The sequence below is a fragment of the Hypomesus transpacificus genome, chromosome 19, assembly GCF_021917145.1.
Source record: "Hypomesus transpacificus isolate Combined female chromosome 19, fHypTra1, whole genome shotgun sequence".
Taxonomy (NCBI): domain Eukaryota; kingdom Metazoa; phylum Chordata; class Actinopteri; order Osmeriformes; family Osmeridae; genus Hypomesus; species Hypomesus transpacificus.
This window is the reverse complement of record NC_061078.1, coordinates 8,493,023-8,513,421: the sequence shown is the minus strand read 5'-3', so window position 1 is coordinate 8,513,421 and position 20,399 is coordinate 8,493,023. Positions and strand designations below refer to the sequence as shown.

Sequence of the window (20,399 nt, the reverse complement as noted above, 5' to 3'; positions counted from 1 at the left end):
GTGGCAATTTTAGTGTGAAGGAACTTAATTTAAAATAAGTGTGTATAAATAGGACACATTTATTGCCAAGACATCGGTAATTAATGTGTTTTATGCTTCCCATGCTATTCGGAAGTTTTTGTCTAAAGCGGGCGTGTCGATGTTTTTACTTCCGGAATACACAGCCTTTCACGAGCGTCCATGAAAGAAAAAGAATGAAAGGGTTGCTATAGTGTCCCTTGGCATAACATCGCCCCAATAATATCTGGGGATACATTACGAGTCCCTACTGGCACTCAAGATTCATTTTAAGGCTGTGGACGCTGTAGTCGATCCAACTTTTATTTTCATCGAAAGTAGGTAATGTTTATTTTTTTGCCGTCCTTGTTGGGCTAGCTTTGTTCCGGCGTAGCTGCCTAATTTGTAATTTCCTCGTTCCACCCGCGTTTGTACAGTACTTAGCTAGACTAGCTCTAGCTTGCTAGCGAATAGTACCCTGTCTGGTAGTTAAAGTACTGTAGGTAGATTGTTTAGTGAGAGATTATTCGCTTGTTAAACCTGCTGGCTAGCAAGATATTAATTCAAAGTCATTTTTGAGCGGTATTGTATCTAAACATTAATGCAAGAGAGGGTGATTGAGTACTACTGACTAGCTTGGCTTCAGTAGCTGGCTGTCCTTTCGAGCGTTTGAGATGTGATTGCATCGGGTTTGTATATTTTTAAGTGCCCTGTCTGTCTGACATGTTTGCCAACGTTATTAGCTATATACTAGTAAAGTTAGCTAGCTTGTCTGTGGCACATGTGTGTACATTAGTGTCTGCTGGTTAATTGATTGTATACTTACTTATACAGAGGTACTCTGGTTGGCTAAAACAGCTAGCACTTGCGTTAGCACACACAACTATGAATTATACTACTAGCAATCTGGCTTGTCAGACAAGCATATGAAAAGGCTTTTGTCTGCTTGCACACGTTTTACAATAGCTAGCTAGTAAGCTAATTTAGCTGATTGTTTTACAACGTTGATTCACTTTAGTGGTGTGCAGATTAACCGTTGTTGCAAGTACAGTACCCTCCCCAGCATCAATGTACATATTTTGAAAGTGTATTGTCTGTACCAGATTACAAGATTAGACTAATCATAGACTGATCTCAGAGTAGGCATGAAAAAGTATATGACGCATGAAGGGTACATAGCTAGCATAGTTTATCTTAAACATTGCTGACTACTATTACATGGAGAATCATTTGTTCCGATCGGGTAGAGGGGGACGTAGATTGAGGTAGGCTCTTCAAGTTGTGTTTAGCCTCAGGTCTTGGTGTGGGTGGTATAGTCCTGTTTACATGACCATCGGTGTACCGTTTGGGTAGGCTGGTTAAGTCATAATATGGTTGATCAAAGGAGTTTGGACCCAATTTGGTATTTTCTTTTCTCATCAGAGTGTAGTTCAATGGAAATACGGAAGTAGTCACAGATTGACCTTGACCCCCAAATAGCATGTTGAAAGATTCAAACGAATGTTTGTGGAGGGACTGCATTGTTAACAGAAAATAAACTACATTATACTAAGGGTTAGTCCCTTCCCCCAAGCTTCAGCTACACGTTGTCCTTCACCTGGACAGGACAACGGCCACACCCACCATGTTCTAACAGTCAGCACTGGTGACAAACGTTTGTTGTTTTTAACATGGAGACTGCTTGGGGTGGGTGATCCTGAGATCAGTTTACTTTCAGACCTGCAAAAGTAACCTACTGGCATTCAGATTAGAGATCAATTTTAATTTAAAATATACAGGCGTGTTTTAAATTGTAACAAGAGACACACATTCTACAAAATATTGACAAATAGAATAACCTTTGTATGGAATGCAATTTACTGCGTACATTTACAGACCTCAGTTTGTTCATGCCCGATGACCTGTGGAGTCTGGCCACACTTTTCTGGAAGTTCATTGGGATGAGATGTTGATAGAAAACGACATGCTAATGGCAGATATTCATATTTAATTAACTCTCCCTTTGCCATTGTGCATGTTTGGGATTGCAGGGCTAACCTGAACGTTCTCCTAAATGCACAACAGAAGTTGGCAGGCGAAATATCACTATTTGTCAGGGATTTTAAGTGAAAGCAAAGGGCCAAAGACATTTCCTTGCATGTCGCTTAAGCAAAATCAGGCTGTGAAGAGAAACAGCTGCTAGCTGTCACTGCCACAGTGGGAATCCTGCTGTATGGCATGGCCCCCTTCCAGGCTGATATTTCAGTTGAAGGTTAATCGCTCTACTTAGAAGCACTGTGTCTATAATCATGGAAGACCATCAGTCTAGCCCTATTCACATTGGATCGTTGAATTATCATGAACACTCCAACTGTAGTGCGTTTTCACCAGTTTGGGGAATATTTGTGAGGTCTACACTCAGCCCTTACATTCTTTTCAGCTGTTTTGGGTCAGACAGGATACAATGAGGTTCTTTTCCTTCATGATAAACCATTTAGAATATACATATTTGTACACAATTGTAAGGCTTGAATATGAAAGTTATTTAAAAAAAATCTAATGTTTATCATTAACACTCCAGAATGGAGGCATATTCTTTTAATAAAATGTAGAAAAGCTAAAAAAGTCTAGCCTATTATGGAAAGGCTGCATAAGTAGAACCTCAGTGGGTAGACTACAAAATGCCAACCAACCACTAGTAACCACTAAGTACCTGAAAAGCCTGGGAAGTGTTAACAGATGAGATTGACTTGGTGGAACAAGAAAAGTGTGCGGACAAGAGGAAATTGGAGTGATGGAACACGTCAACTCACTTCTGAAATAGTGTTGTGGCTTGGGCATGCAGTGCTGACATTAGAACTGGCTCTTCTTTGATATGGCTGCTGCTGTGCTGCAGCAGAATGAATTCTGGACTGGGTAAAAACAAGACATTGTGTTAGTTCAACCATCAAGTGTTTAGTAGCCAAACATTAGAATATTGTCTGCTTGCCAAAGGAATCATGCAATATGAATTCAATTTAATGTTCATCGTCCTAGATTCAGAATTGGTGTCAGTGGGATTTTGTACTTTATACAGTCTAGATATAGATAGCCTATCTTTATCCATATATCTCAAGTGTCTACCTTGAGTTTTGTTTTCAATTTGACTTCTTCTAAAACTGGAGTAGGCCTACGCCGTTTCGCTCTGGTGTGTTCAAGCATGTTGGATACTCCCAGACAGTACACAATCAGTACTGCTCATGTAGCATGAGGTATGCCTGTACATGGACAAGACAAGTGTTAAGAAGTGTGATCAGGGACAGCAATACAGATTGAGACCTTCCCTAGTAAATGGGGCAGATGTGGTATAGTGACACTCTGGTTTAGTCAAATATTTCCTAGAAAACACATGGCCGGCTAGCTTGTGCAGTGACATTTTAATTTGGTGCTCTACTACATTGGTAAGGCAAAACTCTTTTAGGCAGGCAATCATGTAAATGTGTGAGGAAGCAGAATTGAAAGCAGCAATGGTGTCATTGATCTCATCAGAAAAATAAAAAGCATGCTTGATTAGGATGAGTACACCAGTAATAATAACAACAACCTTGCGCAATATTAAGCATGGTGGTCTCATCCAGTTGACAATCATTGTTACGGCTGGGGAGTTGGGGAGTTGTCTGTGCAGCCAGCTCTCCCTGCCTGATTTGTAGTCATACACTGTCCCTGGGTTTATGTAATGAGAACACTGCAGAGTTGCCCTTGAGAGTGAACTGGCTGTCTTTGATGCTGAGATTTGTGCAGAGGATAGGATTCAGTAACTAAACACGGGTCACTGGGGAAGACAGGCCCACACACAAACATGACTTTAGCAGTAGCCTCGCACAGTTGACCAAACCTGGGGTTCCTTTTTATCTTAAATTGTTAAGATGATCCTATTTAGTTTCTCAGCGTTGTAAGTAGTCTATAGATTGTGACTTTAAAATCAACACTCAAGTTGTGTACACAATTAGCTACATTTCCATGTTGCCCGTCTAACCATGGTTACTGTTTTCTAGGACCTGCCCAGTAAGTTTTGGCAAAGTTTATCACAGTTTTGGTAGAATGAGTAGCCAAAAGGTGACCCTGTCTGACAAAATTGAGGGTGTTCAAAATGATCTCTGCTTCTGTGGTAGTTGCCTTTATGATCTGCTCTAATGCAAATAACCTACATGAAAAACTGAAAAGGGTCATAGGGAGATTATAACTCGCCTCGCCACTCAAATTGTAAAAGATGGTTTGTCATTTGCCTGGTTTAGCATGTAATGCATATATAATAATTTCTGTTGTAGCCTCAGTGCCAACAATAACACAAATTGGTCTGAATCCCTTCTGTGCCTTCTTTCTCCAGATCTTCTCCACTGTGCCAGCCAAATGTCTAGGCCAGAGACTTGCCTGCACCTCGCATGGTAGAGGTGCCAGGGAGGAGCGGAGAGGTGCTGGCAGACAACGTGTAGTGTGGCCTGCCATCGTCCCATGAGCGTGGTCGTGCCAGGCCTGCGCTGCCAGTAACTGGGGCTGTGGTGAGCACAGCTCACAGCTTTCTCTGGACCCTCCCCAGCTGCCAGCCTCTGTGGTGCCCGTGCCATGGACCATCCAAGAGAGAAGGAGGGGGAGCGGCCGGCCAGGAGCAGCAAGGTGGCGCAGCGCAGTGGCCACTCTTCACGGCCCTCCAGCTCCTCTACTTCCTCTGGGGTTCTCATGGTGGGGCCCAACTTCCGTGTGGGCAAGAAGATTGGCTGTGGAAACTTTGGCGAGCTGAAGCTTGGTAAGAATGTGCTCTGAAGTCCATCTTTATTTATTTGTTGGTACCTCTTAAGATGCCTGAAGTCACTGGACAAGATAAGTGCTCTTGAAACATCTTGAACTTTTTATTTAATTTAAATTAGTTTATTTCACAGATAAGCACACACAAGCCAAATGTACATGCTCCACTGAATAGGATGACCCATGTGGGTTAAAAGTCAATATTCACACTATTATTTGGCCTCTGGTTTTACTCTGACCAGCAATGCCCTGACCAGCAATCCCATGTTTCTGGAGGATGCTAATCTATACTGCACCTATAATCAATGGCTTCTGTTGACTGGAATACTATAGCCATAGGCAAGCCTGTTTTGTAGGATTAAGCCCGTTGTGGTCTGAACTCAGACATGATGTAAATCACTCTCCATTCTCTCAACCTGTAAATATGCACACACGCATGCTCTTCATACTCTTCTCTCTCCACACTCATCCACTTGAGGTTGCACCTAAGTGCCCCCGAGTAATACACGGCTCACTCTCTTTTTCCATTGTTTTTTTGTGCTGCCATTACACAGTTTTGGGGGATGCTGGTGAATCTAATAGTTTGATGTCACCACCATTGTTATTTAAATAGCAGAACCTGGGTGATTAATGTTCATAATATGTGCATTTTTTCTTCTTTTCGCAGGTAAAAACCTCTACACCAATGAGTATGTCGCTATCAAACTGGTAAGTGTTGTTGTTGGTGCGATGCATGGCAAGGCCTTGCATCTCTCAAATGTAATAGAAATCTATCTGTTTGTCCTCGTCATGTCGCATATAAAACTTGATCAATGAAGCAGTTGCCTGTGCCTAACGTATTTGATACACTGCATGATGTGTCCTTCGTCATTTATTAATAATTAAGCAAAGGCTTGGGAAGGCATTCAGCTTGCCCTCTTTCACACTTCCGATGGCACACTGCTTTGAATCAGGCTACCTGTTTGAAACAGATAACTATTTTGTAATTGTTGCCTGTCAACATTGCAAGCCTTCTTCATACCCCTGAAAGGACCCAGTTGTTGGCGACAGTTGATGCCAAGGCATGATATTTCACCCTGAAATGGCTTTATGTCAGATGATTCAACTCAGAGGAAAGGTGCTTTTTTAAACATGAACTACTGTAGGAATTGTTCTTCACTGTAGGTGAAAGAGTAGCTAACTGCAAATTCATTTTTTCACAGCTGAGCCTATACGCTTTTGTTGTAAAAGTTTTTTGTAAAGGGTGTTTTAGTAGTAAATATCTTGTTTACATTCTTCAAAAAAGCAACTTGTGGTGAAAGTGTTCTGTTTAAACTATCCTTCTCCTTCCACCACTTGATATAAATGAGCATCTCTTGCAAAAGAGGTAAAAAGTATTTGTAAAGTCTTTGTAAAAGAGGTAAGATTATATACATTAGCCTTATAAAGTGCAAATGTTTAAATATTGTAGACCATTTTGTAAGACAAGTATGACAGGTAAAGATTATAAGCTTTATTATGTACATTTATAACTGGTTCTAACCATGTCTCATATCAACATGAGACATGCAGCAACTGGTGAGTCCCATTAAAAGCTTGACTAACATTTCTACACAGTAACAAACCTGAATCTCTATCCTGTATACTCGCACAGTGGTTGCTATGCAAGGGTGTTCGGAACCTGGAGATAAATAGGAGAGTGGAAATGCCAGCTTAGGTGTGCCTCTCAAAGCAGTGGTGCTGGAAATGAGTCATGCCATTATAATAGCTCTCCAGACAGCTATAAAGTACCAAACCATCAAAATATGAAATACTCAGAACAAGCATTGAAGAATACATATAAAACATGGAAAAACCTCATATAGCACAGTGTTGGTCAAGTCCAAAATAGGTCAGTTTGATTCTCAACCTTGCATTGGAAAGTGGAGTGTGGAGTGGCTTTTTTAATTTAAGCTCTTTTGTTCTCCCTATTATACAGGAACCAGTTAAATCAAGGGCTCCACAGTTGCATTTGGAGTATCGGTTCTACAAAACTTTGGGAAGTACAGGTAAGGTCACGTGCCAAATCAGCTTGATGTTCCTCTGGTGAGGCATTCCAATGACTCAACAGTTTTGGTAGATCAGCTAAAAAGATAACTTCATTTCCACAACAAGTGATAATCACACAAAACAGTCACTGACCTTTACCTGGGGGGATTTGCATTAATGCATGGGCATTTTAACATGATACCATACATTTAGGATTATAGAACTATAATTTCCTGGTAATGGGATTTTCATTTTGCATTCCCAACTACATTTCCTAAGTACAATGTCTGAATTTCTGCTCTAAGTGCTGTTTTTATTGTTCTAGTTGTCATGACCGTCAGTCATGTGGGAAAGGTTGCTTTATATACTTTGTTATCCCAAATGTGTCACAACTCTGAGAATTGTGTTTTCCAAAAAGGATATGCAGTGTATTTTGCAACTAGCATGGTGATATATTGCACTGACTACATATATGTTAAGTATATACTATACACTTCGCTTCAAAGGACAGCTTTAAAGATGGTTCCCCTAAATATTTATAGATCACATTTGTTTGATTCACAGAACCTTGAGCAACCTCATGATAAGTTTGATCTTTTAATATATTTACCTAACCCCTTGTCTTTTGAGAGTAGCCCTATTTGTCATCCGGTTTTATTTACAGCCTACTTGCATGTTCCAACAGCCACTGTCAGACATTGAGCTTTAAGGGGCACACTGCATTATTCTTCCAGAGTACAATTAAAGGAAATGGGTTGAAACGCATGATATACAACACATAAAAAAATAATCAGATCTTTTAATAGCTGCCCCTAAAATAAAATATATACAAAAAAACCTGTGAACACACTGTATTTGTTGGATACGCTGTTAACCTAAGCCAAGGTCACCCACTCTTAGAATCTATCTTCAGACTCCTACTAGCCGGCTATGAAGGCCAGCATACAAGCCAACATCCATGGCAACTGAAAAAGACATTCTCATTAGTTCATATAATCCCTCTCAGTAATAGTAGCTGGGCACACTTTATTGCACTTGAAAGTGTGGCTGTGAATATTGTTTCAAATACTGTTTGCTTTTCTGGACAACAAGACATTTTCTGTAGTTTAGCCGCTTTTTTTGGTTCCGATCGCCACTCTAGTCAGACAAAGAACAAACAGGGTCTACTGGTTTGCAAAGACAAGGTTGGAAAAGGCTAACTGTGCGGAAACTCATTAATTATTTAGAGAGTGGGACTGCCTCTCTAAGCACTAACCTGCTTCTCCGCTCCAGATGGGCGTATAGTGACCCCATTCCTGCTCAGCTGTGCACTGTGCCTGTAGTTTTTGACAGTTGGAAGACAGTGTTTGTGCAAAGTTGAGTGCATCTTGGCGCAAATTTGTCAGTTTACAGTTTAACAGGCTATTGGGGACTAAAGCTCAATTGATAAGTGAAGTGCTTAGTTTTGTTTTCCGGTTATTTCAGGAATAAATAAGTACATGATTTAACACAGTTTGTTTTGATGAAGGAACCCTTAAGAAGTCTGAGTCAGTGTTCATATGGTAGCATGAGCATGCTGGTGTGTTAATAAGATAATCCTTTATTTGTCCCGCAGTGGGGAAATTGCCGTTTGCAACAGCAGCAGGGTACAGAACAGCACTCAGACTACAATTTAAATATATCAAATAGACAAGATACAGGGAGTCATACAAAAGATGAAGATGACGATCTAAGGGTATAATATAATAATAAATAAAGTAAGTGAGAGTTAAGTGTGGTGGCTGCCACTATGAATAAATAATGAGTGACATACAGCCAAGTTATTGCACTTAATAACTATAGCACGTAATATTATTGCATGTATTGCACATAAAAGTGGTTATGGACATGGTTCAGCTGCATGTTTATGAAATATCTTTATAAAATAAAGATGTCAAAGATTTAGGGAAGTTTTATCACGTCATGTGCAAGCTCTTGAGCTGGCAGCAGACTCAGCCTTGAAATGGAACACCAGCTCTGATGAGTCACAACACGGCTCTCAAGTGTTCTCAGGCCGGGAGGTGCTTAATGGTACAAACAGGTGACCTTTTACCTGTTTGTGATTCAATGGAGGTTAAGTCATTGAGATTTAGAGAGTCCTCTCCTGTTCTTCAGTTAAAGGCGTAGGCCTTATTGTTTACTGACGTCACTGTGTAAAACATCTTACAACATGCAAACCGCGTACTCAGAGGTGTTGCTCATCGGGAGAACATGATATTTGTAAATACCCTTAGTTAGTTATAATGGTTAATTATATGATTTAGGATTTGTGAGAAAGCCAGTCAAAATGGGTGTTCTTAAAAACAGCCTCGACAAGCACACACTTGTGGCCCTTTACTCCAAGAGCCCTTCTGGATAATGAATGTGCTCCATGTAAGCAGATGTTGGCACTGGAATGATTGCCTTGAAGATTAATGAAGTAGGCTTACTGACTGGTGTAATTTAGATGAATAGAAGTACAGTGGAACACTTCTGTCATCCTCCAAGAAAGCTGCTGACTTTGCTGCATCCCTTTGCAGTGTCTTTTTTAATCTCTTAATTTTTGAAGCAAGTAATTTTCATTCCTTTAGGTCTTTTACCCCCTCAGGAGATCTGCTTTAAGGTTCTAGTGTGAAAAAATAATGTAAGTTATTGCCCTAGCTGTTTAGTGTGCACAGTGAGGTGAACCATCGTACATCAGATGGTGTCCCATTTGTTTAGAGAGAAAAGAGAAATACATCAAGCCCTTGGATTTCAGTCCTCATAGTCCTATTTGTTGATTTGCTTATCATGTCACAGAAGAATAACTGTACGTCTTACCCCTATACTCTATATCCTCAGATTTTTGTGAAGAGACTTGCGAAGAGAACTCGACTTCCTGGTCGAGTTCTTCTTATACTTGCCGTGTAGATTACAACCTAGTAAACTCTTCGCTTTTCAAGCTGGCTTAATAACTAGGTTTTTATGATTCTAACTTCCCTCTCCTGTTCCATTGCAGCGGAAGGCCTGCCCCAGGTGTTTTACTTTGGGCCCTGTGGAAAGTACAACGCCATGGTGTTGGAGCTGCTAGGCCCCAGTCTGGAAGACTTGTTTGACCTCTGTGACAGGACCTTCTCACTAAAGACTGTCCTGATGATAGCTATTCAGCTGGTAAGTTTTCCCTACGGCTGCATTTGCCAATGAAATGAAGAATGCGTACAAATGTGTCTAATTTGCATTACTGTAAAAGCCGACCGCATTATGTGGTTGAACTCAAAAGGTCTCAAGATTGATCAACAACGAAATGTAACAATTTTTGTTGACTAGCCAAATACAACTACCACTTTTTACAACTTATAGACTGTTTGGCTGCCGGCCAGGCTGGTTGTTGGCATGTTTGGGAGCTGTTTGTGGTACTGACTGGTCCTGTTGCTCCTTAGATCTCTCGGATGGAGTATGTGCACTCAAAGAATCTCATCTACAGAGATGTAAAGCCTGAAAACTTTCTCATCGGACGGCAAGGAAACAAAAAGGATCACATAATCCACATTATTGACTTTGGCCTGGCCAAAGAATACATTGACCCAGAAACCAAAAAACACATTCCATATCGGGAGCACAAGAGCTTGACCGGCACAGCCCGATACATGTCCATTAACACACATTTGGGTAAAGGTAAGGGTGGATTAAAAAAAATGATTTAATTGTTTTATGTACATTTCACCACCGGCCCTAATGAACACCGAACTTTCTGTTGCCAGTGTTTGGTCAAATTAATCATGCAAGTTAGTCTTAGTTAATCACATTAAAAGTGTATGCTGATGTAATAGCTGCAGCTCAGTTCAACTGCCACAGTCCTTCCAACTTAAAACTGAACACAACTGTAGCAATTATACCATAAGTACAAATAATAACTTGGCGAAGTTATGTTATTAAGAAAAGTGTGATCATTTAATATGAGACATGAATTTGTGTTCTTATGAATGACTGGCAGCATGTATAGTAACTCTCTTTTTTTTCTTTTAAGAGCAAAGTCGTCGAGATGACCTTGAAGCGTTAGGTCACATGTTCATGTATTTCCTCCGAGGGAGTTTACCGTGGCAAGGTCTCAAGGTATGCTGCACTAACTGGCCCACTGGGACTGCCATTTAGTTGTCATTTAGAAATCCCTTCTCTCATTGTATTGGGTTTACCTGGCAGGCTGACACGCTGAAAGAACGCTATCAGAAGATCGGAGACACAAAAAGAAACACACCCGTAGAAGTTCTCTGTGAGAGCTTCCCAGGTAAATATTATTGAAGTGTCTGTAAAAGTTGTCACAATTGTTTTTTTTAATTCTGAACTGTATAAACTGTATCCATCATACACGTATACGCGCCTGTGTGTTGCACCTGCTGTTACAGAGGAGATGGCCACCTATTTGCGCTACGTTAGGCGGTTGGACTTCTTTGAGAAGCCTGATTATGAATACCTGAGGACTCTGTTCACTGAGCTCTTTGAGAGAAAAGGCTACACCTTCGATTACACCTATGACTGGGTCGGCAGGCAAATCGTAAGTATCTTGAGATGATGATTATATTTCGAGCTAACAACATGAGAACAACCCTCAAGGATACGTGTTTTTGATTGTCCTTGTCTGCAGCCCACACCTGTAGGGTCTGTCCATATAGACTCTGCAGCCTCCGCCATCACGAGAGAGAGCCATCCGCACAGAGATCGGCCTTCCCAGCACCAACCCATGAGAAATCCGGTATGTTCTAGTGCCCTTTCCCTTGGAGAGATGCTCATGCCAGTCAGATCATGTCAAGAGGAGAGAGAACGTTAGGTTACTAGTGAAAGCTCAGGAATCCAAGTATTCGAGAAACGAAAGGTTTGACAGGAACCCCCACTGCTTACTCCACAATGCTTAACAAACTTCCTCACTCAATACCACAAAGGGTTGTCCTCATGGAGGTGGGGTGTACGGTTTGCCGTCTGCGTACGGAAGTAAGAAGTTATTCAACTTCTTCCCCAGCCTAACTGTTAAACTGTGGACAATTAAATTGGGGGTTTACCCAACTGCTTTGAAAAGCAATGCATGCATGACTGCAACGCTGGCTTCACATGCATAATTGTGAGATGATGTGTATGAAAAGAGCCAGATGTCTACATCTGAAATTGCAGAGATGTTTTTTTCTTTTTTTGCAAGCTATGCCATCCCCCGGAGATTAAATGAATGTGCATCCTTTATTTGCCAATTCTTAGTTTTGCACCTTTCATATTCTCATTCTTGGAGGGATAACCTTAAGTCAACCATTGCACCTTCTTCTTTTTCCTTTCATTCTAAATCCTTGGTTTATAAAAAAAAGTCCAAAGTGAACAGTCTTGGGGTCTGGCTGCATTTGATTTAGTGTACTTCCAGCAGCAAGTAGAAAAACTGAATAGAACTGAGTCAGTCCTCAAACCTCTGCAACAGTTGAATATTGTCTTGTCTAGTTCCTTTAATTCTCTCCACCCGTCAAATACAGTCTTATGTTTATTTATTAATTAGCAGGTCTTGGGATGGCAAGGTGGTCTGAGGGGGGGGGTGGTGAACATAACAGAATTCCAGCTACAATGGGAAAGCTAAAACTATTACTAAAGCTATTGCCCAATTAATTTTATGATGTGGCACACTCTTACTTTTGTTGATAAGTTCAAATTCAAAAGGTCTAACTCAAGAAGCATTCCAATATTGTCTTCATTAGACAGTTTTCCTCCAAAAACCTTTTGGTTAAACATCTCCCAGTTAGCCTCTGGCACAACCCTCAGTCCATCACTGATCCAGTTCGCAGGCTTTGCTTTATCTCTTATTCACTCTTTTGTTTTTCTGTTTCCCTTTTCCTTTTGTCATGCCGCTTTGCACAACATTTGGTCTTGCGCACCCCCCCCACCCACCCACACACACACACACCAATCACCCACTGGCCACCCTCGTTCCTACACCACTGACCCACCCGAGCAGACGGCAGCCACAGACCGGCGGGGAGCATGGGAAGTGCAGCCCAGTCGGCAGACTAATTCCTCCTACCTGACGTCCCACCTGGCGGCGGACAGGCACGGTGGCTCAGTGCAGGTACACCTTTGTGCTCCGTCCTCTCAAGCCAACACCGTCGTGCCTCCCCCAGCTCTCTCTCTTTTATTGTCCCTCTCTCTCTCTCTTCCTCATTCACGGGGTCACCTCCACTTGCACGTCAAGGGAACGGACTGTGGAGAGTGACAACGTAAAGAGTGTGTGTGTGTGTCGTGTGTTCATGTCTCATTGGTAACACAAATTTTGGCCTTTGGTCTCCTTGCTTGCTTTTGGAGGATGGGAGCAGCCTGTCATTTTTTAACAGCTTGTCTTATACTACTGTTGTGGTAGTATGAGGTGATAGCAATGCTGGCTGCATGGCTAGTGGGCAGGTTGACTTGGCTTAGTGGCAGTGCATGCTTTTAAGCAAAAGGGCAGTGGTCAAATTATCAAAAGGCCACTTCGTTAATGACGGGATGCAATGTTCAGTTGCCCCTGATAAAGCGTGTAAGAACAACCCTGTGCATTTTAGGAGGTGCATTGTTATAAGGAAGGATACAGGTACAATATAAAAATAGAAACACAATTTCTTCAGTGTTCTGTGATACCAAAACACAGGTAATACAATAGTATGTTCTTGGTAACCATTTTATTTAGTTTGTCTGAATAGGTTCTACTCTCCCATACCTTTTGGGTTATGTTTTTACATCTCTGGAATCGCTTATCCGAATTAATGAATTTTTTTTGTGCCACAGGTGGTCAGCTCAACCAATGGGGAGCTGAATGCAGATGATCCACTGGCAGCCCACTCAAGTGCACCAATCACAGCCCAGGCAGAGGTGGAGGTGGTGGATGAGGCCAAGTACATATGACCTTTTGTTCCAAATTGCTCTCCCTCTTCTCTCTCTGAAGTCTTCTTCCTTCTTCTGATTAGTTTATCTATTACTGTACCTTAGCACCTCCTTGCATTTTCTTCATCTTTATTTATTGGTCTCTGTATCTCTGTCTCTACCTGTATGTCTGTAAGTGTGACAATCCCCAGCCCTCTTCCTGCACTCTTGTCTAATCTTTTCTGCTTCCTGATTGTGTGCTCTCTGAACCCAACTGTTACCTGTTACTTTCACTGTGCTGGGGTTGGCTCGGTGAGGATGGACGAGTAGAGCTACTCTATTTTTGTATTTTTTTCAGTCAGTGCCATTATAGATGCACACAATATTGAAATGTCCGATTACAATGATGAACTGTAATACGACATTTATGCCACCTGGATATCAATTATTGAATTATTCTTAAGTGTATTATAAACAAAGTTTGTAGAATTCCATTTCAAATGAAGCACCCCGCCATTAGACATAAAACGCAGTATTTACCTGTTTCCATTGACTGTCTCTCTCACATTCATCTTTAGATCTAAACTAGACTTACACACTCTTTTCTCTGCACTAGTCAGAAATTCATTGAGTTGGCCTATTTCGTCTTCCTTTACTTGCTTGTTTGATATAATGATTAACATGCTTGCTGTCGGCCCTTTGACAACACTCTCAAAGAGCTGGTGTTTGATGCAAGTGCTCAGCGAGACTGAAAGCAAGCTAGGCAGCTGACAGCATTCAATTAACATGGGACTAGAGAGAGGTGCACAAAACTGGGTTTCCATAGCAATGTGAAGAAGAAAAACACAATTTTCCGCCCCTCTAACACATCCACTTGATGCCTGGACATCCGTTTAGTCATTTGTTAAACCGAGCTGACGAAGAGTGCAAGCCATGATATTTGTGAGGTTTATGTCAAAAGGATCCTTTTTATTTCCCTCCTTTTACTGTTGTTCAACTCTCCACTGGTTGCAGTAATGATAGCATTCCCTAATGAAACCCTAAAATTTGCAGTGGGTGAAGATTCAATAATCTATGAATGATGTGTTTCCACCAAACATTGAAACAACTGCATATTACTCCTTCAAAGCCTGTGCTTTTGATGTGACCCCTTAGCCTGCGTGTGTGCGTGGCATGAAGTCTGTCCCATCGTCCTGAGCCTTGCCTTGTATTAGCCTAATTTCTCTTTTCTCTTTACGCTCTCTTCTCTTCTTTGTAGCTGCGTGAAAATGCTCAACCTGTGGTGAGTCCCTCTCTCCTAGTCCACATCATACCCATGGGACAGGAAGTGGACCAGCCTAAACAGGACCCAGTATTGTTGTATAAAGAGACTTCATTAGTGCACTCTGCATTGATGTCAAATTTGGATTTGTAGGACCATATATAACCATTCAGATGTTTCCTACTCGTTCCTACCTGAACTAGAGTTCTAATAATCTTGAATATATTAAATCTTGAATATTTGTTATTATATGATTTTGGACTATGGCATGAAATGTATGCCTTTAACAGACTTGAGGCACTGTACAATTTGGGAAAACATACATGGTGGGGGGTTATGATTGGATCGTGATATTTGGGAAATAAATATGTCTCAGTACTCTAAGGTTATAATGAAAACATCTTTTGTATACCAAAATCAAGTTCAGGTTTCTCTGGGACTGTCCATTTATGCCGACAGCCTTTTGCTTCGTTAGTTGAGTTTTAGTCCCAAAATGTTAACATTGCATGGCTTCAAATTTGCAATTGACATCAATTTTGTAGTTTCCGTACACTTGCTGTAGGCAAATCGTGCTATTAGCTAGAGCTCCATAGCTCTGTCTCTGTCACTGTCCTTTGTGTTGGTCTCTGACAGCTCACTTGTCACTGAATGTTTTAGTAGTCAACCACTTTGGCCCAAAGTGTCCTGTGCTCTCTGTCTCCACTTCTCATGTTCTCTCCATAAACCTGTATGTGTATAACACTTATTCTTGACTTTAAATGCCTTCTGTAAGCTTGTAGACATAAGATTAGTCTTGCTAACCCAGTATTAAATGTTCTTTATTGTCAGCAATTATGATTAACCTAATTATCTTTGAACCTGTTTCCAGCTAGGCATTAACTCTGGTATACTGCCATAGTAGTGCTTTTTTTTTTACTTAATTGCCTTAGTTCCTCACAGACTGTTCTTTTGATTGTCCCTGTACATTTTAAAGCACTGAAGAATATGACCAGCCTTGCTTGACATCTTGTTCTTTTTTATTCTTTGTCTTTAAGTCAACTAGCTCTACCCTTATAAGTTTTGTTACACTTTGTGTTAAGCTTCCCTGTTTCTCTTTATTTGTAGGTGCTGCTGCTTTTTCAAGCGAAAACGGAAGAAGAACACACCGAGGCACAAATGATGCTGATGATGGCCTGTGTCATCCGTGTTTCTTGGTCAGCCGATTGTGATTCCAGTAATCAATGAAGTCCGGTTTCAGACAACAACAAAAAACAAAGAAGAGAATGATGCTCCAGAAGATCTTACATGAAAATCATTCTTTGGGGGAGGGGGGTGTTACCTTTTGCTCTGAGAATCGAGATGTGCTTTGAATAAAAGTGAGAATTTATTTTACTTTTTATTTTTTAACTCCTTCCGCAGTGCTTGGGAGTATTAGGCAGACTCAGTTGACGGGAGTTGGGATCCTGTACATTGGGATTCAACAGAGAACGAAGGGCATTTCAAAAAGGCACTTGGGCAGCATTTGCACTTCTCTATTAGCTGCCCCCTCCCCCCTCCGTTTTTTAAGGATTCTCCATGGAAGTAGAAGCAAAGAGAGAAGACTCGGGCGCCTCTCAAACATCGCACTGTACCATGTCATCCCAGCTTTCTTCACATCCCAGCATCCCTCACTCCTGCTCTGGCCCATGTAGAGGGCGGCTGCCTCTGTTTCCCAGCGTTTCCCCTCTAGAGCTCTGCACAGCGTTCTTTTGTGTGACGGAATGTATACCTGTAAACTGTTAGAAGGAGCCAGGATCAGAAAGGCTTCACTTCTCCAACACGGTGATGTGAACCTAATGCAGGACTAAATGTCTTCAAGCACGCAGGGAAAACCTGTCTGCATCGCTCTGCTGATTTGGCCCTGCACTTCAGCCTGACTTCCTCCAAAGGGGTTGAGATGTGGCGGTGGGACAAGGAACACTGTGTAGTGCGCTCCAGAGATGTCCTTTTGTTTCCTGATAGTTTCTATTGCAAGCTGCTTGTTTTAAAGCACTCACCCCACACTGCACTCGCTTCAAAACACTACAGACTCCCACGTGGCTTTGGTCTGGTTGGCTTTGGGAGTTCTAAAGACCTGACGCTTGCTTGTTGGCTGAGAAATGGAAAGAGTTGCCATGTATGTCTTACTTCCAACCTTTATTCAAACACGTGCGTGTGCACACACTCATAATGATTGTATGAGCAGAAAGTTTAACAAAAGCATTACAAGAATCTGGCAGGTGCTTGGAAAGGGAGTTCTCTGATCAAGTGATGGTTGGCATTTAGTCATTAATTCCTTGTAAATATTTGACCAATAATATAAACCAATGAAAGCAATGGCCACATGATGGAAACCAGTGAGCGTTTCTCAGTAAAAGAGGATGCGATGGGATTCTGACTCTGAGACTAGATATGACGATGAGCTGGCGAACAGTAGAACATAAGCATTAGATCCCAGCTTTCTTCTGCTGTCCAATGCCTTAACCAAACTCCCAATCATAGGGCTGATAAAATCCGTATTTGCGTGTCAAGATAATTATATATTCTCTGACGTGTAGTTTTGTGGAATAATGCCAAATGCAATCTGGAGTTGGTAATAGTGAATGACCTAAAGACACCCCTGCCCCCCTGTCTGTCTCTCTTGATGCACCCCACTGTCACCCACCCCCATCAGAGTATAAGTATTAGCTGTGAGACCACCTCTACTGATGGGGAACAATCCTGGGAGAACTAGGTCCATCTTCTTGATTGTAATTTATTATGTTTTTTTTTTTTAGTTTTTAGTTCTTTTTCAGCAAATGTGAATTTGAAATGTGATAAACATACTTATTTTTCCATTCCAAATAGCCATGCTTCATGGGACCTGAGTGGACTAATAGCTAGACACTATATCTGCACTACGTTCTTTGAGCCCCTCCCTTCCCAAGGAGTCCTTGCCTTTCTTGCACTGTACTTACTTTTACTTTATTGTACACAGCCTTCTGTGATATGGAATACATTTATCCAAATAATAGGCTCTTCCTTTCTCTTTCTTTTCCTTTTCAAACCCGTCCGGTGCCATACGACTCTGACACACACAGAGACAAACTATACAGACGTCATCTCCTGGTGAGGTGTTTGAAATGGAGTGCCGCTTGTCATGTCAGACAGTGCAATTCTTGAGAGAACGTCAAGGGCCTTGACAGACCTGTGCTTGTACATGCATAATATTGTGTATTGTTTTCCTTTTGTTTTCTTTGAAATTTCCTTCCTTAAGTTATTGTGTGAGTACTTGAATTAGAAACTCTGTGGGACTTTTTTCTGTTATCTGCAGTATATGGTGTTTTCCATTGATGGCTTTTGAGGGAATTCTGTGAGAAGGCTTTTTAAATGACTGATCTTCATTCCTCTAAGATGCCTTAGTGCCTCTTGATTGAATGTTAGACGTATGGGCTAACATTGCTGTCAGGCTCATCACTCTGTTGGTTGTTTGCGCTAGCTGGTGAGAAGGACTAAGTGAGTAACAAGATATACCTGCAAGCTCACTGTCAGCTTTGGGCCATCACTTTAGCTACAGTTTTCCCAGGTGGGTTGTTTGAATGATCTTATGACCTTATCAGTCAATGGTGCCTACACTGCTGCCGATGGGGACATATGGTGTCCTGTAGTTATTGCGCTCAACATACATATTAGAAACTGTGTTGGTCTTTGCGGGTCACATCTTAGGTGCCACACCTGCTTATTTATGTACCACAAAAGCATGTGCCTGTGGGACATGTTATTATTTAGCTTTGATTCAATTGTTTAGTAACCAACTCTGTTCTGTCTGTAGAGCAGCAGTAAATTCTGTACCAAAACTATTGCTAAAGATACGGCCTCTAGGACTTCACTTCACTCTGAGTCCTTGGGTTCAGGTGAGGCATCTGGACAGAACATTGTGCCACCTGCTGCCCATTGTCCAACCCTCCATTGCATGGAGTGGCACTGCTGCTCGACAGTAATGTATTGAAAGTATAAAGTATTGTTGAGTATAGTAAGAGTAATTTCCAGACAATGGCCTTGAGTTCCCCAATGCCATTCCGATGACTACTACTCGCCTCAGCCTTTCCCTGTGCCGGGAAATGTGACTTGACCAGCTTTTTTCATTATTTCCTCCTCCTGTAAGAGTTGCAAGTGCCAGTTAGACAGTTCAAGAAAGAACAAGACTGTGGAAATACCTGAGAACAAGATGGACCGTTGTTTTCCCTTCATGCCACTTTTACCAAACCTCCATTTTCAGTTGACCATGTTGGATCTTGTTTTGAAGTAAAATGTGTGACTTTTGCCATGTTTCCATGTGGTGTATGCTAATTTGGGGTTTCTGTTTTAATTATATCGTGGCTATTCTCTCCCTTTTAATTCTGATCAGCATCTGAAAGACATGAATCTACTATGTGATATGTACAGTCTAGTTTATATGACAAGCTTGTCTAGACTGAGTAATATACTTAAGTTTGTATCTGCATGGCTTACCTGGAAATGACAGCAGCCTACCTAATGCAAGGCTAAATATAGTGGACCATGGACTACAGCAAAACTGACGGTTATTGTTTCCTGTTGAGTGTAGTGGGCCTGTATGTCCTCAGGAGGCTCTGTAAAAAGGCTTGATGTAATTTGATCAGTCATCACCACAGCACATTCCAATTTTAGTTCCCTCCTGTGTCGTTACTTACAGTAGTTCAATGCTTTGCCTCTCAATCCTCATTGCTTTTAATTCACTTCAATATATTGTGTAATTCATATTTGTTTTTCCTACGTGTCAAAACAGGCATGTAAATCTGAGCAAAGGAGAGGAATATGGAATGGCAAAGTAGTATGTAATTTGGTTCGTTTCTGGCACTTTTCTTCCCGTTTCTGTACTGTAGAATTGGATTCACTGTAAATTGTATCTGGGGAATATGCTTTGGGTGACAAATGACTGCAATATTGTGATGATTCTTTTGAAATTGTACAGACTTTCACCATTCTTGATTTTTTTTTTCTTCTGTTTTATTCAGTAAGTAATGTACTCATTTTTTTTTTTTTCAAACTGTGGAGAAACAGAATTGTACAGTACAACGAGAGTTTATTCCTCCCTTTTTGCTCGAGCAATTGTTTCAAAGCTATGGTTGAGAGAAATTTTACAGTTGTATTATGGGTATTGTGTTGAAATATGAATGTTACTTCAAAATGTGTTTGAATGGGTTAACCTAGTAAAGGGCTTCATGAGTGAAGGACCCACTATTTTGTTCTGTACAATTTTTTTGTTGCAGAAAGATAAAGGTTTTGACTTTTATCAGAAATGCCTATTTTCCCTGGGGAGCCATGTGAAACGTCTCACATGTAAACCGTACAAATTCACTTTTTAATCCCTCCAATTGTAAAAGGGAACTCCGGTTTGCAGCCTTTTTTATGTAAAATAAAACATCTCTTAACCTTTCCATTGAGCCTGTCTATTTTTGTCACATTACTGTCACACAGTTCACAATGTGGTTGAACGTTACATGGTCAAAAATGTACGTTTATTAATACCCAAGTTCTT

At 41.1% G+C, this 20,399-nt stretch overlaps 1 protein-coding gene across 4 annotated transcripts; it reads left to right on the top strand.

Moving 5' to 3' along the window:
* The first annotated feature begins 147 nt into the window (after positions 1–147).
* Positions 148–20,297, top strand: LOC124481530 (casein kinase I). Of its 4 annotated transcripts, none has more exons than XM_047041545.1 (13): positions 148–335; positions 4,343–4,759; positions 5,426–5,466; positions 6,716–6,785; positions 9,761–9,912; positions 10,182–10,416; positions 10,769–10,854; positions 10,942–11,026; positions 11,145–11,293; positions 11,384–11,491; positions 12,725–12,835; positions 13,528–13,634; positions 15,968–20,297. In XM_047041545.1, the coding sequence occupies exons 2-13, from the start codon at positions 4,579–4,581 to the stop codon at positions 16,020–16,022; spliced, it is 1,380 nt and encodes a 459-aa protein (XP_046897501.1). In that variant the 5' UTR covers positions 148–335; positions 4,343–4,578; the 3' UTR covers positions 16,023–20,297. The 4 variants fall into 4 exon arrangements, with proteins under 4 accessions (XP_046897501.1, XP_046897502.1, XP_046897504.1 ...); XM_047041546.1 differs by having other exon boundaries at positions 148–339; XM_047041547.1 differs by lacking the exon at positions 148–335 and adding an exon at positions 418–686.
* Positions 20,298–20,399: the final 102 nt, after the last annotated feature.